The 25941-nt window shown below is 48.3% G+C and overlaps 1 protein-coding gene across 2 annotated transcripts in view; it reads left to right on the top strand.

The window, feature by feature from the left end:
* HSPA9 (heat shock protein family A (Hsp70) member 9) overlaps nt 1–25941 on the top strand; it is a 414391-nt gene that overhangs the window by 264654 nt on the left and 123796 nt on the right. For both annotated transcript variants that reach the window (XM_040344789.1, XM_040344788.1), the window contains 3 exons: nt 3342–3551; nt 4064–4291; nt 10925–11029. In XM_040344789.1, coding sequence (XP_040200723.1) covers nt 3342–3551; nt 4064–4291; nt 10925–11029 — 543 coding nt within the window. The remainder of the gene's footprint in view (nt 1–3341; nt 3552–4063; nt 4292–10924; nt 11030–25941) is intronic.

The raw sequence follows: 25941 nt of genomic DNA, 5'->3' as shown, positions 1-25941 counted from the left end.
ATCTGAGTCGCTGGACTCTAGGGGACCTACAGCCACACCACCCTGAATGTGCCCGCTCTCGTCTGATCTCGGTAGCTAACCCAGGTCAGGCCTGGTTAGGACTTGGATGGGAGACCGCCTGGGAATACCAGATGCTGTAACTCCTGTCTACTGATCATTGTCCTAGTTCTTTGGGAGATCAGGTTATGCCTCTCCTCGTGGTCGAGGAGGTTGCAAGGTCGTCCGATCTGGATTCAGCCGGACGACGCCACGGCCGTGGATTCAGTCTACCATCGGGTATACTGGCAGGCGGACTACCGGAGTAGCCAGATGCTGGACCAGAGTGACTGGTCTTTGTACTTGGAGGTGTTTCAGCTCCCTTCCAGGAGGTGAGACTCACAGGGCATGGATCTCCTGGCCGCTCATCTCAGCAGCAAGGTGTTGAAGTTCGTGGCCATGTCTAGTGATCCTGTACAGACGTGTCCATCGCGTTGGTGGCCCTGTGGGGTCAGTATCGGCTACTTTATACCTTTTTTCCTCCATTGTGGTTGCTTCCTTGGCTGCTCCACAGAGTGGAGGCTGAAGGGATCCCATTGATTCTAATCGCTCCAGATTGGCCTCGGCGTCCTTGCTACGCCGATTTCGGGCGCCTAGTGGTGGGGGTACCCTGGCGGTTGCCAGGATGGGAGAACCTTCTGTCTCGGGGTCCCATGCTTCCTTCTGCTGTGCAGTCGCTGGCCTACACGACACGGCTATTGTAAACCAGGTTTTAGGAGACCGGGGTCTGTCCGACTCAGTCATCTTACCACGCTTCTTCTAGGAAGCTCTACCATCGTACCTGGAAGGCCTACATCTCTTGGTGCGAAGTGATGGGGTGTCGTCCAAGGACATACTCGGTGCCCAGGCTCCTGCTGTTTTTTTACAGCTTGGAGGGGACCTAAAAATTGCCTTAAGCACCGTTTGGGGGCAGATTTCGGCCTTGGCTGTGTCTTTCGGTGGCCTTTTGCGACCCTCTCCCTGGTGGGTACCCTTTTGTGCAGGGGGTTTGTCTTATACTTACCCCCCCCTCTTGGCCCACCTCTCCCCCACCCCCCATGTGTTTTTGATTTTGGTGCCTTCGGTTCTTCAGGAACCTTCCCTTTGTTAGTGTCGAGAGGAATTTCTCAGACGTTTATCTCAGAAGGTGGCAGATTTTCTGTCAGAAGGGTTTCAGAGTTGGCGGTCTTGTCTTGCAAATCGCCATGCTTAATCCTCCATAAGGATTAGGTGGTGTTGGTACGCCCGCGACCTTCCCTTTTTCCGAAGGTGGTTTCGGCCTTTCGCCTGTATGAGGACTTTTTGTTCTCCCATTCTTATGTCCTCGACTGGCGCATCCTACAGAGGATGCGTTTCATACTTTAGGCGCGGTACGCGCTATATGGGTATACCTGCCTGCTACGGCTCCGTTTTGGAGATCTGGCACTCCTTTTGTGTCAGCTGGTCCACAAAGTGGCCTGGCGATCTCGTCAACCACCATTTCTCGGTGGTTTAGGCAGACCGTCATACAGGCCTATGCTCTTAGGGGGCGGGCTCCCCCTTTTCCGGTCACGGCATTTTCAACCAGGGCAATGGGTGCTTCCTGGGTTTTCCAACATCATGCGTCTGCCTCTCAGGTGTGCGAGGCGGCGACTTGGTCGTCTGTTCACACTTTATCCAAACTTTACAAGGTTGTTGTGAGTGCATCTTCTGATGCGTCTTTCGGCCACAAGGTTTTGCAGGCAGTTGTTTAAAGTTGAGGAGCTCTGCTTGTTTTTGGGGTGAAGTTCAATTGGTTTTACTGATACTGTTCCCACCCCTAGTTTTTGACACTGCTTGGGGATGTCCCACTTGATATAAGGAGCTGTGTCTGTCCATGGACGATAAAAGAAAATAGGATTTTTTGTACTCGCCGTAAAATCTTTTTCTCTGACGTCCATGGATGGACACAGCACCCTCCCCTCTTTTTTTAGGTTTGTACTGTACTGTTTGTAACAAACTGAGGCTGCATACTGCAGGGAGGAAGGTTATGTCTGGAGGGACCGCCCCCTCCAGACTGTTCAACTGTTATAACAGTAAAATAACAATAACAAAATAACATGTATTTAATTGTCTAACATATTTCTGCCTAGTCCTCTCCTGTAAAAAGGGAACATGACCCACTTGTCAAGATTTAAGGAGCTGTGTCCGTCCATGGACGTCAGAAAAGGATTTTACGGTGAGTACAAAAAATCCTATTTTTCCAGCAGAGCTCCGAGATCTGCAGCCGCTATAGTGGCCATCTTGGACATGCACACGCCCCCCAAAGAAACCTTTTATTCAACCCCTTTAAGGCAGGGTTTGACAAATTTGCTTGGAATCTAGGAGCCAGCTAAAAAAGTTAGGAGCCAGAAAACGCGCCCCGTCAAGCTCGCGCGCAGAAGCGAATGCATAAGTGAGTAGCGCCCGCATATGTAAATGGTATTCAAACCACACATGTGAGGTATCACAGCGATTGTTGGGGCGAGAGCAATAATTCTAGCCCTAGACCTCTGTAACTCAAAACATGCAACCTGTAGAATTTTTAAACGTCGCCTATGGAGATTTTAAAGGGTAAAAGTTTGTTGCCATTCCACGAGCAGGATGCAATTTTGAAGTGTGACATGTTGGGTATCAATTTACTCATCGTAACATTATCTTTCACAATATGAAAAAAAAATTGGGCTAACTTTACTGCTGTCCTATTTTTTTTTTTTATTAAAAGTGTATTTTCTCCCCAAAAAAGTGCGCTTGTAAGACCGCTGCGCAAATACGGCGTGACAAAGTATTGCAACGATTGCCATTTTATTCTCTAGGATGTTAAAATAAAAAAAATATATGTTTGGGGGTTTTAATTAGAAGGAATGAGATGGCAGTGAAAACAGTAAAGAAAACACATTAAAACTGCTGTTTTACTTGTAATGCCAACGGCCACCGCCAGATGGCGCCAGGTCACAGAGGAAAGCTTGGGCCTTCACAAGGCTGCAAAGCTGCGGCCTCAATTACCGGCCATCGCGCAACGGGGGAGGTGAGGGCGCACGGAGACGCAGGATCCTGTGCCTCCGTGCACCCCACCTCCCCCGCCACACGTTCGTGGTGGGCCCGCGACGGCCGGTAATTGAGGCCGCGGCCTTGTAGGCCGGAAAGCCGCGGCCTCAATTACCGGCGGGCGCCAGGTCACAATTGCGACCGGGCGCCCGGATTTTGTCGAACCTTGCTTTAAGGAGTGTTCTTCAGTTATTTATCAGTCTCATTTGACAAGTAACTCCTGAAAGTTGTATAATATCTGCTAGATCAAATTACAAATGAAAATCACTGTGTATTTGCAGACTGATATTAATTTGCCATACCTGACTATGGATGCTTCTGGACCAAAACACTTAAACATGAAGCTAACTCGTTCCCAGTTCGAAGGGATTGTGGCTGACTTAATTAAAAGAACCATTTCGCCAAGCCAGAAAGCTATGCAAGATGCAGAGGTCAGCAAAAGTGACATTGGTGAAGTTCTTCTAGTTGGTGGAATGACCAGAATGCCAAAGGTAAGTTATAAATTTTGTTGTCTTATTTGAATATTAAGCTGGCCATAGAATTTAAAACGGAAAGTCTTAGGCCAGCCTTGCATGAGCAAATTTCTTTCCTGAAACCCATGGCTGCAGGAGAGACATTTGCTCCAATTCCCCCTTTAACACAGTGTTGATGCAGGAATCCCTCCTGCCGAGCCATTGTCTCCTCTCGGGGGGGGGGCGGCTACAGTGATTATTCCAGTTGATCGATCAACCTGATTACAACCAGCATGCCAGGTTTTACCTGCGATTGATGAGGGCTGCTATATGATTTTGGAATGAAAGGACTTTATTAGATGAAAGCCACATGCACGGTTAGAAAATTTTCATCCTGCTTCTTTGACTTGTCACTGGGGTCAAAAACAATCTCACTTATGATTTAGAAAAACGAACAATTTTTGTTGGACTTTCTACCCATCAATGGCCAGCTTAAGTTTTTAAGAAAAGGATATAATGGAAGATTACAGTTTTTATGTGGTTTCATTTAGGTCCAACAAACCGTGCAAGACTTGTTTGGCCGTGCTCCAAGCAAAGCTGTAAATCCCGATGAAGCTGTGGCTATTGGTGCTGCTATTCAAGGTGGTGTATTAGCTGGTGATGTGACTGATGTTCTGCTGTTGGATGTCACTCCTCTTTCTCTTGGAATTGAAACACTTGGAGGAGTCTTCACAAAGCTAATAGGTCGAAACACAACCATTCCAACAAAGAAGAGCCAGGTAAAAATATAATGCAACGGAAATAAATTACTGTATTTATTGGCATATAACCCTCACTCTTTTTCACCCTGCAAATTGGTTGCAAATAGTGTGTGCGTGTTATACGCCGATACTGCAATTTGGGCTGCCTTGGAGAGACTGGGGAGGGGGGTGGGACAAGCGCTGTCAGATTACATACAGCGAGAATCTCCTGTTTACTCAGCTGCCTCTGTAATGGTTAGTCCTGTCTCCTGGGCCGGCATTGGACCAAAGTTCTGTCTATCATAGAAGTCGGTCCAGGAGGCGGGACTTTGTATTAAAGAGGCCGCTGAGTAAACAGGAGATTCTCGCTGTGTTATGTGACGGCGCTCATCCAACCCCCCTCCCTGAGATGGGCATTCAGGCTGCATTTATGACAATGGGGAGGCTGCAGATGGGCATTCATCAAGCTGAATTGATGGGCAATTGTGAGGCTACAGATGGGCATTGATCAAGCTGCATTGATGGTCAATTGTGAGGCTACAGATGGGCATTGATCAGGCTGCATTGATGGGCACTGACCCTTATTTTGCTTCAAACTTCTTTATTTAATCACTTAAGACCCGGACCATTATGCAGGTAAAAGACCTGGCACCTTTTTGCGTTTCGGCACTGCGTCACTTTAACTGACAATTGCGCGGTCGTGAGACGTGGCTCCCAAACAAAATTGGCGTCCTTTTTTCCCCCACAAATAGAGCTTTATTTTGGTGGTAATTGATCACCTCTGCGTTTTTTTTTTTTTTGCACTGTAAACAAAAATAGAGCGACAATTTTGAAAGAAAAAAAAATTCCCTTTTTTTGCTATAATAAATATCCCCAAAAATATAAAAAAACGTTTTTCCTCAGTTTAGGCCGATACGTATTCATCTACATATTTTTAGTAAAAAAAAAATCGCAATAAGCGTTTGGTTTGCGTAAAAGTTATAGCGTTTACAAAATAGGGGATAGTTTTATGGCTTTTATTAACCACTTAAGGACCCCTTCACGCCCATATACGTTGGCAGAATGGGGTCGCAGGCATGCGCCCGCAATACGGTCCGACGCGCCGTGACCGTAGGACTCGCGGACCCGATCGCCGCTGGAGTCCCACGATCGGTCTCCGGAGCTAAAGAACGGGGAGAGCCCTGTGTAAACACGGCTTCCCCGTTCTTCACTGTGGCGGCGTCATCGATCATGTGATCCATTTTATAGGGGGACACAATCGATGACGCCACACCCCCCTACAGTTGTAAACACACTTAAGGTCACACATAACCCCATCAGCGCCCCCTGTGGTTAACTCCCAAACTGCAATTGTCATTTTCACAATAAACAATGCATTTTAAATGCATTTTTTGCTGTGAAATGACAATGGTCCCAAAAATGTGTCAAAATTGTCAAGTGTCCGCCATAATGTCGCAGTCACGAAAAAAATCGCTGATCGCCGCCATTAGTAGTAAAAAAATAATTTATAAAAATGCAATAAAACTATCCCCTATTTTGTAAACGCTATAAATTTTGCGCAAACCAACTGATAAACGCTTATTGCGTTTTTTTTTTTTTTTTAAATACCAAAAATGGGTAGAATAGGTATCGGTCTAAACTGAGGACATTTTTTATTTTTTTTATATATATTTTTGGGGGATATTTTATTATAGCAAAAAGTAAAAAATATTGAATTTTTTTCAAAATTGTCGCTCTATTTTTGTTTATAGCACAAAAAATAAAAACCGCAGAGGTGATCAAATACCACCAAAAGAAAGCTCTATTTGTGGGGAAAAAAAGGCGCCAATTTTGTTTGGGAGCCACGTTGCACGACCGCGAAATTGTCAGCTGCATTTTGGTCCGGGTCTTAAGTGGTTAATTTATTTTTTACTAGTAATGGCGGCGATCAGCTTTTTTTTTTTTTTGTGACTTTATGGCGGACACATTGGACACTTTTTTGGGACCATTGTTATTTTCACAGCGAACAGAGAAGAACGGGGAAGGTTCACACTCGCCTCTCCCCGTTCTTCACCCTCGGCGCGGAGCTTCGGACTGGGTTGCGAGCGCGCGACTTACGGCTGGGCACCTAAAGGGCAACGTACCTGTACGTGCTTGTGCCATTCTGCCAACGTATATCGGCGTTAGGCGGTCCTCAAGTGGTTACAATTTAAGTTTCTCTTATCGTCTTGACATATGGGTTATGTTCCTGTTCATAGGAGAGGACTAGGCAGAACATGTTAGATATTTAAATACATGTTACTTTAACAGTTGAACAGCCCCGCCCAGGGGGCAGTCCCTCCGGACATAACCCTCCTCCCTGCAGCCTCAGGTTTTTTTTCTGCCTAGCGGAAAAGGACGTGGCTCCCTTTGGCCCCGCGCCCTGAAGACATATTTTATTTAATATTCTTCTATCAACTGCCGGCTGTGTGGCAGGCTGGGTATATAGATCCTTGTCTCCCCAGTCCGGCCATCGAGCGTGAGAAGACCTTAGCTAAGTGCTGGGTCGGCCACAACATACCCCATGACTCCTGGGATGGCCGGTGGGCTTTTTGCTCCAGGGTCCACACATGACTAAGCTGTTTTGTCTCTCACAGTGTACTGGGCCGACAGCTACTCCAACGCGGTTGTATGCCTGTCAGTAATGCGCCAGCGGGTCCCCGCATTTACTGGTAAGTACAGTCCCTCCTGATTCGGCGGGTTGGAACAGCTGGGCATTGCTGGGGTTAGGGGGTTCTCCTATCCTCCCTTTCCCTGCCCTGTCACATTTCCCTCTGCTGCTCTATAGAGCTCGCTGCAGTGGGTGGAACTGTGGGGTGCCTCCATTTTCCCAATGGGGGACTGTAGGGTGTCGGGGCCCGTTTTTTTTTTCTGGGGGGGGTGCTCCTGCCTCATGGAAGTCCCTACCTCGGCCTTATGTACATTGCGGCGTTTCGCCGTAATTTTGGCGGCACCGGCTACATTTTTAGCATGCTTGATGATTCCATTGAATTTCCCATTGGTGGCCATTTTGTCGTGGTGGCCATTTTATTTCTGAGGCGTCTGGCGGCCATTTTCTGTTGGTTTCACGCTGTGTACAGAGGGCGGGCAGCGGTGCTGAGCAGTCTTACTGGGTTGGTGAGTCCCCTGGGTAACCCCCCCCCGGTCAGTGCATCAAGGAGGGTGGGATTTTTCAGGTCTTGAATAGGTCCCTGAGAGCGGTCTGTGGTTTTGTGGAGTCAGTATCTGGCCCCTCTTCCCCAAACATGCCAGGAGTGGCAGCTGGTTCCCCTGCACCTGCGGTTCCCATGGACACTTTGTCGGCAGTCCTGGAATCATTTGTTGCCAGGGTAGAATTGGCAATTGGGCGTAAGGGGGGTAAAAAGTACCCCCTCCCCGCCATCTCATGGTGAATGCTCTGGCTCAGACTCGGTCCTGGCTGCGGCACAGGACCCCGGTTCTGGGTTGTGAGAGGATGTGGACCAGGACCTTCCTTGTGAGGAAGACCCCCTCGCCCGGTTCAGTGCAGGACAGGGCACTTGTTAGTGTGCTTACCAATGCTCTGAGGGACTTCCTTAAAGGGTCACTAAAGGAAAATAATTTTTAGCTGAAATTACTGTTTACAGGGTATAGAGACATAATAGTTAACTGATTCCCTTTAAAAATTATTAAAAATAGATAAAAACCAATCATAATGTACCTACAGTTTCGTTTTGTTTTTGCGGTTTCCTGGTTCTCTGATGTACAGAGACAAAGAGCCAATGGAGGGCAGTGATGCTTTGTAAAACGAAACTGAATTGGTGCTGACACACAGTAATCACACCTCCTTAAAGGATCACTAAAGGAAAAAAAATGTTTTGCTGAAATGACTGTTTACAGGGTATAGAGACATAAAAGTTAACTGATTCCTTTTAAAAATGATTACAAATAGATTAAATTCAATCACATAATGTGCCTGTAGTTTCACTTTCGTTTTTAAACTGGTTTCATGTTTATGTGAAGTAAAGAGACCCACAGAACAAAAACAAACAAATCCAGGGCAGTGTTTTGTTTTTAAAATGAATCTGATTGGTTCTGTTAAGTTTTAGACACACAGTAATGACAGCTTAGACCATCGTGAAAAGCTCCCAGTACTGTGGTTATAAGGAGCCAGACAACCAGGAAGTGTGGAGATCAGAGCAGTTTTACAGCAACATCAAAGCAAAAACGAGCGATGAGGACATGAAACCAGTACTGCAGTAAGGTAAAGGAAGCTATTTCGCTAAAAAAAAAAAAAATTCCTTTAGTGATCCTTTAATTAGTAACCACAGTGAGAAATCTCCCAGTACTGTGGTGATAAGGAAACGGACAACCTGGAAGTGTCCAGAACAGAGAGGGATTACAGCAACATCAAAGCAAAAACGAACAATGAGGACATGAAACCAGGACTGCAGTTAGGTAAAGGAAGCTATTTAGCTAAAAAAAAAAAAATTCCTTTAGTGACCCTTTAAGCTTGATGGTGCAGCTGAGGCATCCACTGAGGGCTCAGTTTCTTTTGGGTTGCACAAGTCGGACCGCTTTGTAAAAGTCTTTCCTTTATATATCCTTCAGTTCATTGATAAGGAATGGGAAAAGCCACAGAAGTCTGTGGTCCCTCAGCGCCTTGCCGTCCATTACCCTTTTGAGGACAGCCTTTTGAAAAAATGGGCTTCTCTTCCAGTGGTTGACCCCCCTGGTTGCTCGGTTAAATAAGGTAACCACTCTCCCTGTAGAGGAGACCCCTGCTTTCAAGGACCATACTGATAGGAGGTTTTTACCATGCTAGGGTCTGCATTGCGGCCTATTTTGGCTGCAACCTTGATGTTTCAGACTTACTGAATGGGCATAGGTTTTGCACCAGACTGTGGAGGAGAATCAGCTCCCTCCTTAGTATGTTAGGCTGGCCGACCAGTTGGTCCCGGGCCTTGTATGTCTGTGATGCTACCCCCTTGATATCCAGAGCCTCTGTTTCTGCGGTGGTGTTGTGCCACCTGATTTGGCTGAAATGCTGGTCCGCTGACCAAGCATCCAAAAAAGCTTTGGCGGATTTACCCTCCATGGGTGGGAGACTTTTTGGTACCTTGCTTGACGACATTACAGATGTCACTGGTGGTAAGAGCACTCTCCTCCCACAGTCCACCAGTGGGTCTGCGAGGTGGTCACTTCGGGGTAAAAGATCGAGTTTCTTTCCTGTCCGCCGAACAGATTCTTTCCCTCAAATCTCCCTCTCCTTCTGGCTTGTCGGTCTGCCCTATTGGGGGCAGTGCAGGACTTGCTAAGTTGCGGGGCATTTTTTCCTGTTCCGCAGGACGAGAGGTTTCAGGGATTTTATTTGAATCTGTTTGTGGTCCCGAAGAAAGACAGGGTTCATCCAATCCAATCTTGGACCTCAAAGCCCTTAATGCCTTTGTGAGAGTACAGAAGTTCCGCATGGAATCCATTCTTTCGGTGGTGGCTGAACTCTATCCATGGGACTTTCTGGTGTCCTTGGACATAAAGGACGCATACTTGCATGTCCCAATTTTCGCAGAACACCAGTGGAATCTGTGCTTTGCATTCGGATAAGACCACTATCAGTTTGTGGCTCTTCCCTTTGGCCTAGCGTCGGCACCGAGAGTTTTCTCCAAGGTGCTCGCACAGATTCTAGCTTTGCTGAGACAGCGAGGCATTGCCATTGTGGGCTACTTAGACGAACTTCTGAGAGCAGCTTCTGGCTCAGAATTAGAGGTGGAGGTGTCTATAGCCAGCCAGACGCTCCGAGAATTTGGTTGCGTGTTAAACATCCAGAAGTCGGTCCTGATACCAACTCAGCGTTTTGAATACCTGGGGTTGATTCGGGACTCCGGCGAGAGTTTTTCTTCCCTTGGAAAAATTGCAGACTGAAATATTTAAATGGTGCGATATACATGTATAGAGGGATGAAATGTCTGCTGTAACAAGTAAACCAAATGGAAGAAGCAGTTCTTAAATCCAAAATCCAGGTTTTCTTTCACTTTAGGCCAAGCTGGCACAAACTGTTTAAGTATGTTTATACTGCTGCGGTCAAGATGGTATTATACTGTTGCAGTATTGATGAGGCACTATGCAGCGCTGTGTTTCAGCAGAATTGCTGGTTACTTCCCATCTGCTGTTGGAACACAATTAAATCCAGCTGAATGTTTCTCGGCCATTCAGAGGAAGCCTTTTATTTTATCAATGAACACCAGGCTTCCTCTGGTTGAAGTGGAGAATTGCAAGATCGCCACCTCTTTCTCTGTTCATACATTTTCAAATTTCTACAAAGTACATTTTTGTGTGGATGCAACTTAGCGGGACTCTGAAGTTGGGTCTTTGTCCCTCAAAAGCTGGCTAGTGTCTGATCACTTAAACGTATGAGACTATAACCCAGTGTCTATGAATTCTTTGCCTGTGTTCTGTACTGTACTCGCAAGATATGGAAATTCCAGGTAAGTACTTTTTTTTTTCTAGTTTACCTGTTAAACTGTTTTCTTGGAGAACATCCTAGGGCACAGATCACTCTCCTCTTGCTTGTGGTCCTCAAATGCTTGCTACAAAACCCAAGGCTTACCTGATGAGTTGTAAGGGGTTATACCTGGGTGTTGATTCCTCTTGTTCTGTCAATTAACTTTTTAGTTTCCCTTTTTTTTTTTTTTAAAGGTGTTCTCTACTGCTGCTGATGGGCAGACGCAAGTGGAAATTAAAGTATGCCAAGGAGAGCGAGAAATGGCGTGCGACAACAAAATTCTTGGACAGTTTACATTGGTAAGCATGTTTTTTTTTTTTTTTTTTTTTTTGTAGTTGCGTTAAAACAAATTAATGTTTTGATTGTTATACAGATGACCTAAGAATAAATGTGTGGGGGGAAATGTTTTACTTCTGTATTCCAACTGTGCATGTGTGTGCATGCTATCGTACCTGCCAGACAATATACAAGATTCTGAATTCTGTTTTTCTCTGCAGTCAAAGCTGTATAATTGGGTGTAATTTAATTTTTCTCATTCATTTAAGCACAAAGGACTTCAGAAAGTTTGGGTATAATAAGTGATGTACTAGGAGCGCATAGAGCACTCAAAGGCAAATCACAAGCAACCCGACTCACAGATGTTTGTTGGCAGACTTGGGGGCACAGTTAATCAGTCCACAGGGTAGCAATGGTCATGCAACAGATTCACGGAGTAACATTGGTTCACCATGGGTGAACAATTCACCAGGTAACGAAAAGGCACAACAAGGGGAGCTGATCCTTCGAGCAGTAGACCGACAGTTTAGGGGAACGGTCCACAGGGCAACAAGCAGGTCCGGCAAGGGGAAAACAGGTCCTCAGCGTGGTAGTATGGCACAGATAAAACATTCTCAGAGTAGCAACGGGCATTGCATGGATAGACAGTTTACGGCATGGCAGTGGGCACAGCATAAACCGTTCACAGGCAGCTATGACGAAGAAAGGGGAGATGACCTTCAGGGCAGCAGCAAGGGGTAACGGTCCAGTGGGGATATAGCACAGCAAAAAAGGAAACCGGTCACGGGGTAACAAAGAAACATCTAGTCTGAATGTTTCTCAAAATGGTAACGGCAGGGGCGATAAGGGGTGGAAGGTTTCAAAAACTCACGCTGAGTAAGTGCAACTAGTAATTGATGTGGGGATTTTGGCATCAGGGGATCCAGGCAGGACAATCCGAGGAGGACTCTGGTCACACAGTGGAAGCAAGTAGGGCAACTTGATGTGGGTTCTGGGCACACCAGACAGAACAGCAAGGGCAATCCAAAGAGGGCTCTGGGCACCCAGCAGGCAGGGCAATCCGAGGAGGACTATGTGCACAGCGAAGGGATCTTGGTCTTCAGAGCACCTGGCTCCCACAGAAAAGGATCTACAAAAATCTGGAAAGTAGCACAAACCATATGGAACCGTCCCAGGATCCAGAAAGTAGCATGCCATTCATACTGAATGGAGATTCAGCAGTTCTAAGCACCTTCTAGTCTCCCTGCAGTGGAGCAGGCAGACAAAATTACCACTGCGTCCATCGCTGGGGAAAGCTCAGAATATACTCACTTTTTTTTTTTTTGGCCAACATAGGGAAATTAAATTGTGCTTTGAATTCAGCCAACGCATGTCTGGCCCTGTCCAGACACAGGACACCATGCTGTGTGCGCCTCCCAACGAGAACAACTTCACCACCCACCCCTTGCAGGTCACAGGAACTCTTTTTGGCCAATTAAGCAGACAAGCTGGCTGCATTGCACACTGTTGATTCCAAGAAAAAAAAAAGAAATAAATAATTCTGCCCTCCGCTACATGCTACTTACAGGAAGTAGGTAGCAAACAGAAAATAAGCCAATAAGGTTTTGGAACATGCGGCCGGAGCCTGTTTGAGATAAGAGTGGTGGTGAGATGGCATGGCTGTTGGCACAACTGCTGCAGAGAGATGTCCGCCACCACTCTGTGCTGACAAGACCCTCAGATGGAGCAAAAGGATGCTGGAAAATTGGCGGATTGTGTAAGCTTGGATCCCATTAGTCAACATCCACCCATGCCCCCGTTTAGTCCCAAGCTCAGACTGTTTTTGCATTATAATGAAAAAAGGGAATGCAGTCCTGTGTTCACTGCTGTGAATGCAGGCCAGGGAGGGAGCTTGTCTCAGCTGCAAACAACTTAAGCAAAGGATAAATGCGATGAAGCTGCAAATCAATGCAGATCCACTGATATTTGAATGACGGGCTCAGCCTGGACTCCTGCCAGGCCACGCCTTCAACGCATTTCACTCCGCCCCTCAGCTTTAAATCATGGGGATGGAGTCTCCAAGCAGGGCGACGTTAAACACATCATCAACTGTCAATGGAAAATAAATGTCAGGTGTGTATTTAGCTGGTTGCATGTGTGGGAAACCCCACACACGGATCTCATAAAAGGCCATAATAGCCAGTTCCCTGAGAAAAAAAAAGTCAAAAAATCTCAAATTTATTATAATGCTGGTTAAAGTGAAAAATTTCCTAAATTTACAAATTGGTAAAACGAATGTCCAACAACGCTATACTTGTGAATAATAGTAATATGGAAGGTCAGGGTTAACTAAATGGAAGAACTTCTAAGTCTTCTAGACTGTAAGCTCTAATGAGCAGGGCCCTCTGATCCATCCTTTATTGAATTGTATTGTGACTGTGTACGGTCTTCTCTAATGTTGTAAAGCGCTATGCAAACTGTTTGCGCTATATAAATCCTGTATAATAATAACAGAGCTCTGTGTAGTGAGTCCAGGAACAGGGATAGGTAGTGCTAGTAAACCCCAAGGGAAGTAAAGCAAGCTATTCATAATGGTTAGCTTGATCCCAAGTTCAAACCCCTAGGAATATGGGTGTATAGATTAAATATCTAGAGGGAGACCGATCACCGCAGCCAGGACAATCTACCCTCTTTACTATATGTACCCTAAAGGATTGTGCATCTTGGTGAATTAACGAATTTAAATGTTAAGCCAGGCTAGTATTGTCAGAGAAGCGATCCCTCAATCTCCTAGTTGTCCTGCCCGGGGCCCAAACTAGGGGGTGTGGAGGAGGCAATGGGCTGGGGGGTGCCAAGCGGCTCTGGACTCGGGAGGTGCACAAGAGGCGCTGGACTAGCAGGGGAGTGCATAGGAGGCTATGAACTAGGGGATGCAGAGGAGGCCCTGGACTAGAAGGGGGGGGGTGCAGTGGAGGCCCTGTACTGGGTGATCCAGAAGAGGCACTGGATTAGGAGGGGAGTACACCAGAGGCCCTGGACTGGGGGTGTAGAGGAGGCTCTGGTGTTTGGTGTGGCAGGGTGCAATGGAGGCTCTGAACTTGGGGGACTGTAGAGGGGGCCTTGGACTAGGAGGGGAGTGCAGAGGAAGTCCTAGCCTGGGGGGGGAGGGGGGTGCAGAAGAGACCCTTGACTAGGAAATGGTGTGGCAAAGGCCCCTGGATGGGATATTTATCAATTGTCGCAAGTAATATCAAACTGAAGCAGACAGGTCATGATATATTTATTGCTTGTTTGGCTATGTCTCCTGTTTTACACTCTTGTGACACTTCGTCATAAAGCCGTTTCAGGCATGTGAGCAATTCCTGACCATATGGTTGCGATCTTCCCCCAGCCTGAACCGGCTCTGAGGTCAGCTGACAGCCCGCTGAGCTGGCTGCTCTCGTCTCCACAGCACAATGTTTCAGTGAGCGTTGGGGGCGGTATAGCAGAGAGCCAGAGACTGACAGCCACCAACTCTCCACTCAGTTAGCAGTGCTCCCTAAGCAATCAGTTTGATTACTCGGTTCTCAGCCACTTCTGGACCAGCACACGCCGATATACGTCTGCACGTTGAAGAGGGATGTCTTTGTTATGGCAGCACCCAGGTATCCTCCTCTTCAGTGAGCTGTTCAGTTTACGATGAAAGAGGTCTCTGCAGGAGATTCGCCGCATGATCACTTTTATCAATGGTGGGAGAGGGGCGCTGTCACGGAAATATTTATACCGCACTTAAATAATTAAAATAAGCTATTAAAACCTTTTTGTCTATATAAAAATTAAAACAAAGAATAGCGGTGCAAAAAATGAGAAAAGGATTACATTTATTGATGCAGAGAAGAAACTTGTATTAATAATCCAATATTTACAACCATAACATAAATGATATCACTTGTTAAAACAGAGGAAACTGCTGAATATTGTTACAATATACATGAGAGAGAGGGAGAGAGGAGGAAGAGAGGGAGAGGGGATACATTACGTCACCATGTCTAGCTCAGGTCAGGTCATCGGCTCCAGGGAAAAGAAGTCTGAGCTAACCAGCTGCATCCGGATATATACACCTTTGTAAAAGCCCCACCCCTCCTCAACCCCCCTTACGACTTCAAAGGATGGCTGGGTTTGCCTAGTCCCTCACATAAGCCAGGACACTGTTCTTCCTGTCCCTAGTCACATCCCCCCCCCCCCCCCCCATTGAGGTAACATCCATATTCCAACAAATGGTCAAATAAGAACCCTTTGTTAGGTGAAATTCCACAGCTGGGCAAGCTGTTCATTACAAACATGCTCCTCAGATCAGAGTCACCGAAAGACAAATCCAAGTCACATTAATAAAGCCTTGTAAAATAAAAACGTCTTCTTGTAATAAATATGGATTTGAAAAATCTCTACCATAACCCCCCCCCTCCTCCTGCCACTCTTCGGTGCCCTCTGCGCTTACTGGAGCCGTCGGCAGTGGCAGGGGCGATCCACTTGCTGGCTGGGTATGAAGACGAGTGAGGGGAAGATGGTTATCACCCGTCTCCATACCATTGCAGGGCGGAAGCTGTGTCAGAACTTCACTTCTGCCCATAGCTCGTTTTTTTATTTTTTATGGTTTATTCAAAACAGGAGACTGGTCCACATGAACCACAGTGAAAAACATTACAACAGTTGTCATAGGCAGATACACACACAGAAATGGCAGTTACGTGTACTGTTCGGCCGAAGCCGTTGAACAGCGTGTTTAGTTACATCTTATAAATCAGTGTGGGTATCAGAGGGCGAATCGCCATCCGTCCCGCACCTCCGCCCCCATCTTGACAACCAATATTTAAGCCCAAAAAGTGTTCGTGTGGCATCCTCTGCATCCGGGTACTATGGAACCGTGAGCCAGCCTCCCACATTTCCCTTTTTCTAAGTACAATTGAGTGGAGAAAATAGGAGTAAGATTGCGGATGCTGCTCAATAAGCAGTCCAGAGAAGAGAAGACAGAAAAGAATGGTGGAAGAAAAGAGGAGGGAAAAGGAGGGGAGTAGGGCAAAGTTTGCGGGCATGGACAACCACCGCCGTCCAGCGGCTCGCTCCACCGGATGGACCCAGCCCTCAGGACAGTTCATCCAAGGGGGGGGGACGGACTCTGGCTAGGGGGGAGCAGTAATTCACCTCTGAGGGTCTGGCCTTCCTCCGAGTATTTGAACATTGTCTGTCTACATTTGCCAAGTCTGGGAGTAAAGCTCACTTCTATCCTGTTTTGACAGAACCAGATCCTCCATCCAGCCAATCTCATCCACCTTCCGTAACCACATGGCTACCGTCGGTGGATGTGGGGATTTCCAGCACAGCAGGAAGCAGGCCTTGGCTGCATCCAACAAGTAGCGTACAATTGATTTTTTGTATACGCGTGCCGGGTGTTATTTGCATGAAGTACGTACGCTGGGTCATCTGGGACTTTGCGTTCTGTAAATTTTTGCGTAATTCACCTGACTTCCTCCCAAAATGATCTGAGGTGTGGGCAGGACCAAAAACCATGCAGCAGGGTGCCTTTATCTGATCGGCACCTCCAGCAGAGGTCTGATGTTGCCGGGAACAATTTATTCAGTAGGACCGGGGTCCTATACCATCTCGTCGGCAGTTTGTAGTTGGTCTCCTGGACCCTGGTACAAATCGATGACTTGTGTGTGAATGTGAGGATATGCCGTCTCTTAGTGGGTGTAAGCTGAAAACCCAAGTCTCGCTCCCACTTACCAAGGCTCGGTATCTGATACCCCTCCGGTGGCGTCACCAGCAGTGTATGTAGTAGCGATAAGGCGTGGGGCAACGCGCCTGACTCCAAACACATCTCATTTAGAGGTGTGAGGGTGTGACCGGCGGATGGGGGGGTGATGGTTCTGAGGAAGTGGCCCAGTTGACTGGTTCTCATAAAGTCCAGTTGATACTGGTCCATCAGCTGGGCTGACGTCTTCCTCCTACCCGACTCGCTGAAATGTGAGGCCTGAAAAGACCCCGACTCGCGTAGGGTGACAAATTTGGCGTCTCTAAGACCTGGTGCAAAGCGTGGACTGCCCAGAATCGGGCGTAGCGGTGAGGCCTCCGACGCCAATCCAGCGCAAACCTCAATGGTGTTTCCTATCAACGGGTGGTGGTGTACATCCTTTTGTTGTAGGATATGGCACCACGGGGCGCGTCGCAGAATAACATTGCATTGCGCCTGCTCCAGCTGTGGCCAGAGTTTGGTCGATCCGTGTCGGCACCAGTCTGAGCCGATTTAATTGCGCTGCATGGTAGTACGTTCTCACGTTCGGCATGGCTAGGCCACCGCATAGTTTGGGTAAGGAGAGAACTGCTTTGTTTACCCGAGAACGCCTCCCCGCCCACAGAGACAAACCGAACGTGGTTTGTGTTTGTTTAAAGTATTCCATCGGAATATGTATGGGGAGGGCTTGCAACAGGTATATGAATTTGGGTAGGATGGTCATCTTCAAAATGTTGCACCTACCGAACCAGGAATAAAGTCCGGTGGTCCAGCGACTCAGCAACTGCTGGACCGTCTTTAGTGGAAGGAAATTGAGTTTGAAGATATTAGACAGTCGCGGTGGAATGCGTGTTCCTAAGTACGTTAGTGCCGTGTCTGTCCATTTCAGGTTAAAGCCTTGTTTAAGTTGGGTCAGTTGCAGTTGGGATATTCCCACCCCCATCGCCTCGGATTTCGTCAGGTTGATTTTTAAGTTGGATAGTCTGCCGTAGGAGTCAAATTCCCGCATCAAATTTGGGAGGGATGACGACGGATTCGTCAGGGAAAACAGCCAAGACTTTATATTGACGGTTTCCAACCATTATACCTGTAATGTTTGGATTCTGCCGTACATGTCGCAAGAAGGGTTCTAGTGACAATGCAAATAGGAGGGGTGACAGCGGGGCAGCCCTGCCTAGTCCCATTGGTAATCGGGAATGGGTCTGATAGCGTGCTATTCGCCCTTTCTCTGGCCGTTGGATTCGTGTAGGCCGCTGTTATCCTTTGCCGCATTTTCTGTCCCACCCCTATATGACTGAAGGTGGCAAACATGAATTGTTGGCTCACCCGGTCGAACGCTTTTTCAGCGTCCGTCCCTACGAAAACACAGGGGGTCTTTGTCTTATTAGCCACATGAAGCAGGTTCAACACTTTGGTCGTATTATCCCTGGCCTCCCTGGTCGGGATAAAGCCCACTTGGTCCAGGTATACGAGACCAGGGAGATATCTTTGAAATCTTGTGGCAATCACTTTCGTAAACAATTTGATGTCAGTGTTTAGCAGTGAAATAGGGCGGTAGCTGCCACAGTGGCTAGGATCCTTATCTTTATGAATCACCACTATCTGCGCCTGTAGGGTGGATATGTGAAACGTGCCCTCTGTACCCAAAGTGTTGAACAGGCTCACCAGGTGGTTCCCCAGAGATGGGAGCAGGGTTTTATAGTACGTGGCTGTAAGGCCGTCTGGGCCAGGGGCTTTGCCAGGTTTAGAGGATTTTAGTGCCGCCTGGATCTCTGATAAGGTGATTGGCTCTTCTAACGCCTCTCATTTCTGTCGGGGTCGGCATGCAAGAGGTATTTAAATATTCAGTCTGGTCCGAGTCAAGGTTAGAGGATGTGGGGAGGGAAGATTGTACAGATTAGTATAGAAGTTTTTAAATTCCTGGGAGATCTGTTGGGGAACGGAGACTTTATGCCCTTCGCGCGTGACTATGTGCGGTATGTACCATGCCGCGTTCTGTGTACGAATTGCTTGCACCAGCATCCTCCCACACTGGTTGCCCGACTCGTATACATGTCGCCTGCAAATTTGCATCGCTGCCTTGTAGTGTAACAAATCCGTAATCTGTTTGCGAGTGGTATTCAGGTCGGAGCCCATTTGAGGTGTCGAGGACTGTTTTTGTGTAGGGTCTCTAGCGACTGCAACTTGGCGAGCAGCACGTTGAGTTGTTCTGTCCTCAGTTTCTTTAGTCGGGTCCCATGTTTAATGAGAATCCCTCTCACGACCGCCTTGTGAGCTTCCCATACCACCCCTGCGTCTCTATCCTGGGTAATGTTGGAGTCAAAGTAATGTCTCACTTCCCCGACCACCTCCGCCATGGTATCCACGTCCTGCAGCAGGCTCATTGAGTCGCCAGGGCTGCTTCTGGGCTGCGTGGGCCTCTGTCAAGGCATATACCAGCGTAATCGGAGTGTGGTCGGACCAAGTGATCGATCCAATCGAGACGTCCTTTTCCGCTGAGAGGTGTCGAGGTATCAGGAAGTAGTCAATCCGTGAGTAGGACACATGGGGTTTGGAGTAGGTGTCCTCTCTCCAGGATGGAAGACGCCAGGCGTCCAGTGCAGCGACGCATGTATGCGTTTGCGAGAGTCTCTGGAAGTAGAGGAAAGTCCCGTTGAGGTGTCTTCAGTCGGGATTAAAGGGATGTTGAGATCCCCTCCTAATATTAGTTGGCCCTCCACGTAGTGCGATAGCTGATCTAATTGTCTGGACAGGAATGCATCTTGGCGCTCGTTTGGGGCGTATAGGTTTGCAATGGTGACCGGAGTCTGTCCGATACTGCCCTTCAAAAATAAACGACCCTTCCGCGTCCAATCTAGCATCTCCGTGAGTCCAGGGGACCCTAGCCGAAAGGAGTATGGAAACCCCCCTGGATTTTGCCGCCGTATAATTGGAATGGTATACCGTGGGATAGTGTCTATTTTTCAGCATGGGTATATTGTCGTCCCTAAAGTGCGTCTCCTGGAGCAGCACTACGTCTGCGCCTAAGCGGCGCATATCATTCAGGAGCATTCTCTTTTTGGGGATGTTCAACCCCTTGGCGTTCAGCGATACCACAGTTAACTTGTCCATGCCCGCGAACTAGGGTAGGGTGTGCCCCCTGGGTCTAAAAAGGCAGGGAAGTTTAGGGGTGGGGTCAGTCCTCTCAGATGTGGGGGACTGAGCAGGAGAGGAATAACCGGGAAATGAAAGTGGAGGATAGGAAAGGACTCAGGTTAGGAGGCCACCAACAGAGTGTGGCAGAAGAAGAATCTCTAGTTTAGCCCAAACAACTAAAAGCGCTCTCCAGTTATGAACTGGTAATCGAGCGCAGGCCTAGGTGGGTAGACAGGACCAGCAAAGCGAGCTCCCGGGTCCCCCCCCCCCCCCACCCCCGGCCATTAATGTTGGTGGGGCCCAAGTTGGCATTGCAATCTAATTCAACAATCACCCAAAATGAAATATAGCATTCAAAAAACAGAACATAAAGGAACCAAGTAGACCAGAATAGCATAGAACATAACAATTCAAACTAGTAGGTAACTCCAGTGCTTTCCCCATCATAAAGTGCAGATAATCCCTGAGTGGAGGAGAATCCCCTGCTAAACTCTATGCATTTAGTGTTTTATTTCTAACAAGTATAACCAGAGCAACGGTGAGCTACGCCACTCCCCGATGAACCGCCCACCAAGCCACCATTACCAATACACAGGGAGCCAACCGGGCTGCTGTGACCGAATGAAAGATCTCCCCCCCCCCCCCCCCCCCCCCCGGGACTCTGAGCAACTGCTCAACATTCCCACACCATGTACCAGAGTGTATACCAGGGCAATGGTTCCGTCCCACCTCCCCATACATGCCTCCCAACCACCCCCCGCATGTTCCATGTCCAGGCTACCGGTGTCCAAAACGTCAGTACATCAAGCCTGTTGACCCGTCAGGAGGGGGCCCGTCGTCACCCCCTCTTCATCCCGGGAAGCAGCCTAAATCGGCGACGAGACAGGAGCGGGGGCCGGGGGCGCTTCAACGTGACCCGCGCTACGACTGCGGGTCGCAGTGTGACCAAGGGAGGTTCTGAGAAGCTCCGGCATGGCGGGGGTTGACACGTGGGCGTTGGATTTCTTCACCCCGACAGGGGAGTTCCAATTTTAAACGGGCTAAGGGTCTTATGCAGCCTGGATAGTCACAGGTGGACAACATGGGCTGGTTGCCATCCCCCACCCCCCTCACAATATCAAACAACTGGCGTGGGCTCTGTATGGGGACAAGCCTGGGCCAACGTGGTGGGGGGGGGGGATAAAATCAAAGAAAAAAAACGGGTACTGGCCGGGGCAGAGCGGCCCACACAACGGGTTCAGGGAAAAGGGAAATGAACGGCGGACTACAGCTCAAGGTCTACTCACACTATCCATGAGGTGCTTCTTCCGATGGCGCTCGTTGCCATCTTCTGCTCTGGCGTCGTTGACGCGGTTGTGCAGTGGCCCTGTAGTTGGAAGGTCCTGATCTCCCGATTGTGCGCGGCAGGATCTGTAGCCAATCTGGTATTGTCACCGGCTCCGCTCCCAAGAACTGGAACAGTCTGTTGGGGTCTGTAGGGTGTAGGCCGCCCCGTCCTTTCTGAAGGTCACCGAGAGAGGGTAGCCCCATCTGTATGTGAAGTCATGTTGCCGCGCAAGCTCCAAAGCGGGTCTTAGCATAGCTCTGCGGCGGAGCGTCGCCCTGGAGAGGTCCGGCAGAATCGTGACTCGGCGCCATCCACCATCACCGCACTCCCATGCACCCTGTACGATGCGCTCTTTCTGGGCATACCTCAGCAGTCTGCAGATTACGTTGCGGGGCCTGTCCTGATCCGCCGCCCTGGGGCCCAGAGCTCGGTGCGCTCTATCAATCTCGATCACCGCCAGTGGTTCCTCCAGGACCTCGCGGAATAGCTCCTGGAGTTTCCCATCCAGGGCTTCCGCATCCACCGTCTCGGGTACCCTCCGGAGCAGCAGGTTATTGCGGCGGTTCCGGTCTTCCACATCCTCCAGGTGGAGCTGCAGGGCGATCGCGGCGTCTCTGTGCTGGTCCCTCGCCCTCTCAAGGCCTGACACTCCAGGGCCGAGAACGGTGTTTTAGCCCTTTCCGTCAGGGAGGACACCTCCGCCTTTACCTCCTGGAAGTCGCGACGGTGAGTTTCTTCCAATTGTTATGGTAATGTAAGATATATTGAGGCAGCTGCTCCCCTAAAGTGGTGTGAAAACAACTTTAGCAATGTGGGGGGTGTATAGTAAGGGGGCACTAATAAGTGATAAAATTCCAAATTCTAGCGTGAAACGTTATGTTAACTAGAAGGTTAACAATACAATAGTGATTAACTACTAGCCGACCAGCCACCGTCCTTATACGGCGGTAGGTCGGCTCTAGGGGCCGAGCGGCCACTAGGGGCGCGTGCACGCTGCTGGAGGCGCGCGCTCTCGCCTCCGACTCTCGTGCGTGTGCCCGGTGGGCTCGATCGCCGCCGGGCACCCGCGATTGCTCGTTACAGAGCGGGGACCGGGAGCTGTGTGTGTAAACACACAGCTCTCGGTCCTGTCAGCAGGGGAAATGCTGATCTTCTGTTCATACAATGTATGAACAGAGGATCAGTGTTTCCCCTAGTGAGGCCCCCCCCCCCCCCCCCCACAGTAAGATACAGTAGGTGACCGCGATATTGTGTCAATCTCGCTCCATTTCTCGGCGAGATTGAGCACCTACGAGCCCCATCGCGGGAGCCAGCGCCGAGCTGGCTTGCCGCGATGGAGACAAGGCCGTCATAGAAGCGACGAGAGATCCGACTTGGATTCCCGCCAATTCTACACGTGTGCGGCGTTTGTTATGAATCCTGAGGGGGAACTCCCCACCGGATTTTAAATAAAAATCCGGCATGGGTTCACCCCTCAGGAGCATACCGGGCCCTTAGGTCTGGTATGGGTTGTAAGGAGACCCCCCCCCTACGCCCCCCTACACTCCATACCAGACCCGTATCCAAAGCACGCTACCCGGCGGGCCAGGAAAGGAGTGGGGACGAGCGAGCGCCCCCCCCCCCTCCTGAGCCGTACCAGGCTGCATGCCCTCAACATGGGGGGGTTGGGTGCTCTGGGGCAGGGGGGCGCACTGCGGCCCCCCCACCCCAGAGCACCCTGTCCCCATGTTGATGAGGACAGGACCCCTTCCCGACAACCCTGGCCGTTGGTTGTCGGGGTATGCGGGCGGGAGGCTTATCGGAATCTGGGAGCCCTCTTTAATAAGGGGGCCCCCAGATACCGGCCCCCCACCCTAAGTGAATGGATATGGGGTACATCGTACCCCTACCCATTCACCTGCAGGAAAAATGTTAAAGTTAATAAACACGACAAAAGGGTTTTTAAAATAATTTATTAATCTGCTCCGGAGGCACCCCCTGTCTTTAGCTCTTTTCACCAGGGGGGGCTTCTTCTTTGACGTCTTCGGGTGGGGGCCGCTCTTCTTCGCCGCCGTCTGGTTCTCTTCCACCGCCGGGGGGGGGTCGCTTTTATAAAAGCGCCTACCCCCCGGCAGGTTTCCTCCGACGTCTTCGGCGGGGGGTGGTGTGCTTCTCAGGGGGGGGCTTCTTCTTCCGCTATCCGGGGGGGTCTTCTCCGCTCTCCGGGGGGGTCTTCTCCGCTATCCGGGGGGTCTTCTCCACTCTCCGGGGGTCTTCTATGTTCGCCGCTCTCCGCTGTTGACTCGGCGCACCCCGGTTCTTCCTCCCGCTGTAAAAAAATATATTAATAAAAATACCCCCTAGCTATAACTTTTGCGCAAACCAATCAATTAACGCTTATTGCGATTTTTTTTTTTTTTTTTTAGAAAAATATGTAGAAGAATATGTATCGGCCTAAACTGAGGAAAAAAATTTTTTTTATATATTTTTGGGGGATATTTATTACAGCAAAAAGTAAAAAATATTCATTTTTTTTCAAAATTGTCGCTCAATTTTTGTTTATAGCGCAAAAAATAAAAACCGCAGAGGTGATCAAATACCACCAAAAGAAAGCTCTATTTGTGGGAAAAAAAGGACGCCAATTTTGTTTGGGAGCCACGTCGCACGACCGCAATTGTCAGTTAAAGCGGCGCAGTCCCGAATCGCAAAAAGTGCTCTGGTCTTTGACCAGCAATATGGTCCAGGGGTTAAGTGGTTAAAGTGCAAGTGCTTAAATAATATCAAAAAATAAGTGCAAACCGGTCCAAAAAATGCAGCAATGATCACGAAGTGATAAGCAATTAGTAAGTCCATGCATCAAATGGTTAACTTGAGCGTAGACACAATCACCACGGAACAGATATCAAACTGGCGATACCTGGTAACCACTTGCCTACTGTGCACATACACCCCCTTCCTGCCCAGACTAAATTTTAGCTTCCGGCACTGGACACACTTTAACTGACAATTGCGCGGTCGTGCGACGTGGCTCCCGAACAAAATTGACGTCCTTTTTTTCCCACAAATAGAGCTTTCTTTTGGTGGTCTTTGATCGCCTGTGCGGTTTTTAGTTTTTGCGCTATAAACAAAAAAAAGCGACAATTTTGAAAAAAACACTATTTTTTACTTTTTGCTATAATAAATATCAAATAAAAAAAATTAAAAAAAATTCATCTCCATTTAGGCCGATACGTATTCTTCTACATATTTTTGGTAAAAAAAAAAAAAATCGCAATAACCGTATAGTGACTGGTTTGTTATATTGCCTACAAAATAGGGGGACATAATTATGATTTTTTTTTTATTAATTTTTTTTACTAGGAATGGCGGCGATCTGCGTTTTTTTTTTTTTTTTTTTTTTTTTTTTTCGTGACTGCGACATTATAGCGCACACATCGGACACTTTTGACACATTTTTGGGACCATTCACATTTATACAGTGAACAGTGCTATAAATATGCATTGATTACTGTATAAATGTGGGGGCGGGGAAGGGGTTAAATGTGTAGCCTAGTCAGTGCTCTAACTGTGGGGGGAGGGGGGTGACTGGGGGAGGTGACGATCTGTGTCCCTATGTACAAGGGACACAGATCGGTCTCCTCTCTCCCTGACAGGACGTGGAGCTCTGTGTTTACACACATAGCTCCACGTCTCTGCTCAGTTACTGGGCAATCGCGGGTGCCCGGTGGCCATCGCGGCCGCCGGGCACGCGCACTGTGTTCCCAGTAACACGACGGGTGCGCGCGCGTCACCGGCGGCGCGCACTCACGCCCCCTAGCAGCTTCTAATCACAGGACGTCCTATGACGTCCTGTCAGAACAGGGGATTCCGCCCGCCGTCATTTGACGGTGTGCAGTTGTAAGGAGGTTAAGAGGTAGAGGTAAGTGCCTACTTACCAGACCACCATGACCCTTTGTTTAAAAAAAAAAATAATCAGGTGGAGCTTTAGTACAGTTGGTGGCCTAAGGTCTGTACTGGTACCTGGATGGGACTGGCCAGGAATGGACTCCAACAGAAGAAATTACCATGGATAACATGAAGAAAAACGGCTATAGTGAAGTTCCACGATTATTATAAAACTGATTAAAAACAAAAGCCAAGTCCTGAGACCTTGGCACTAAGGAATCAAGCGTGTTGCAGCTAGATGTGACGTGGAGCACCGACCGCACCGTGTCTCACTCTCGTGGGTAGGTGTAGCGTGCGTTCCACCGCCTCTCTGTGCCAAATCCGGAAGTAGCTGAACGTGACCAGGAACGCCTCGACGTACGTTTCATCTATTGATATCAGGAATGGGTGTCGTATTTATAACCCTGAGTCAGATGTGATTGGTTGTATGAACAACACAAAATAAAAGTAAAAAACGGCAGCGCCATCTTGTGGACGGATTTGGGTACTACAATCCTATGTAAGACACAGTGAGTCTTGCCATTCACACCAGGTCTGCTGGTACATAAATGATTTAAAATAGTTTATAAAACAAAAATAATTCTAATATAAAAAGGTGCAAATATAAAAATGCCAATAAAAAAGAAAATTGGTACCAATCCCTAAATAGTCTAGAAACCAGTAAAAATTGGTTGTACCTCAACATTAAGAACTTACTCATTGGTTAAAAAGCAGTTTAAATCGACATCTATGTTGAGGCCTGCCGGCTGGAGTGTATCTAAATTATATAACCATTTTGCGAAATAGATTTTTTGAGGTTG

This window comes from Rana temporaria, chromosome 3 (genome assembly GCF_905171775.1).
Source record: "Rana temporaria chromosome 3, aRanTem1.1, whole genome shotgun sequence".
Classification (NCBI taxonomy): domain Eukaryota; kingdom Metazoa; phylum Chordata; class Amphibia; order Anura; family Ranidae; genus Rana; species Rana temporaria.
This window is presented reverse-complemented; position numbering and strand designations above follow the sequence as displayed.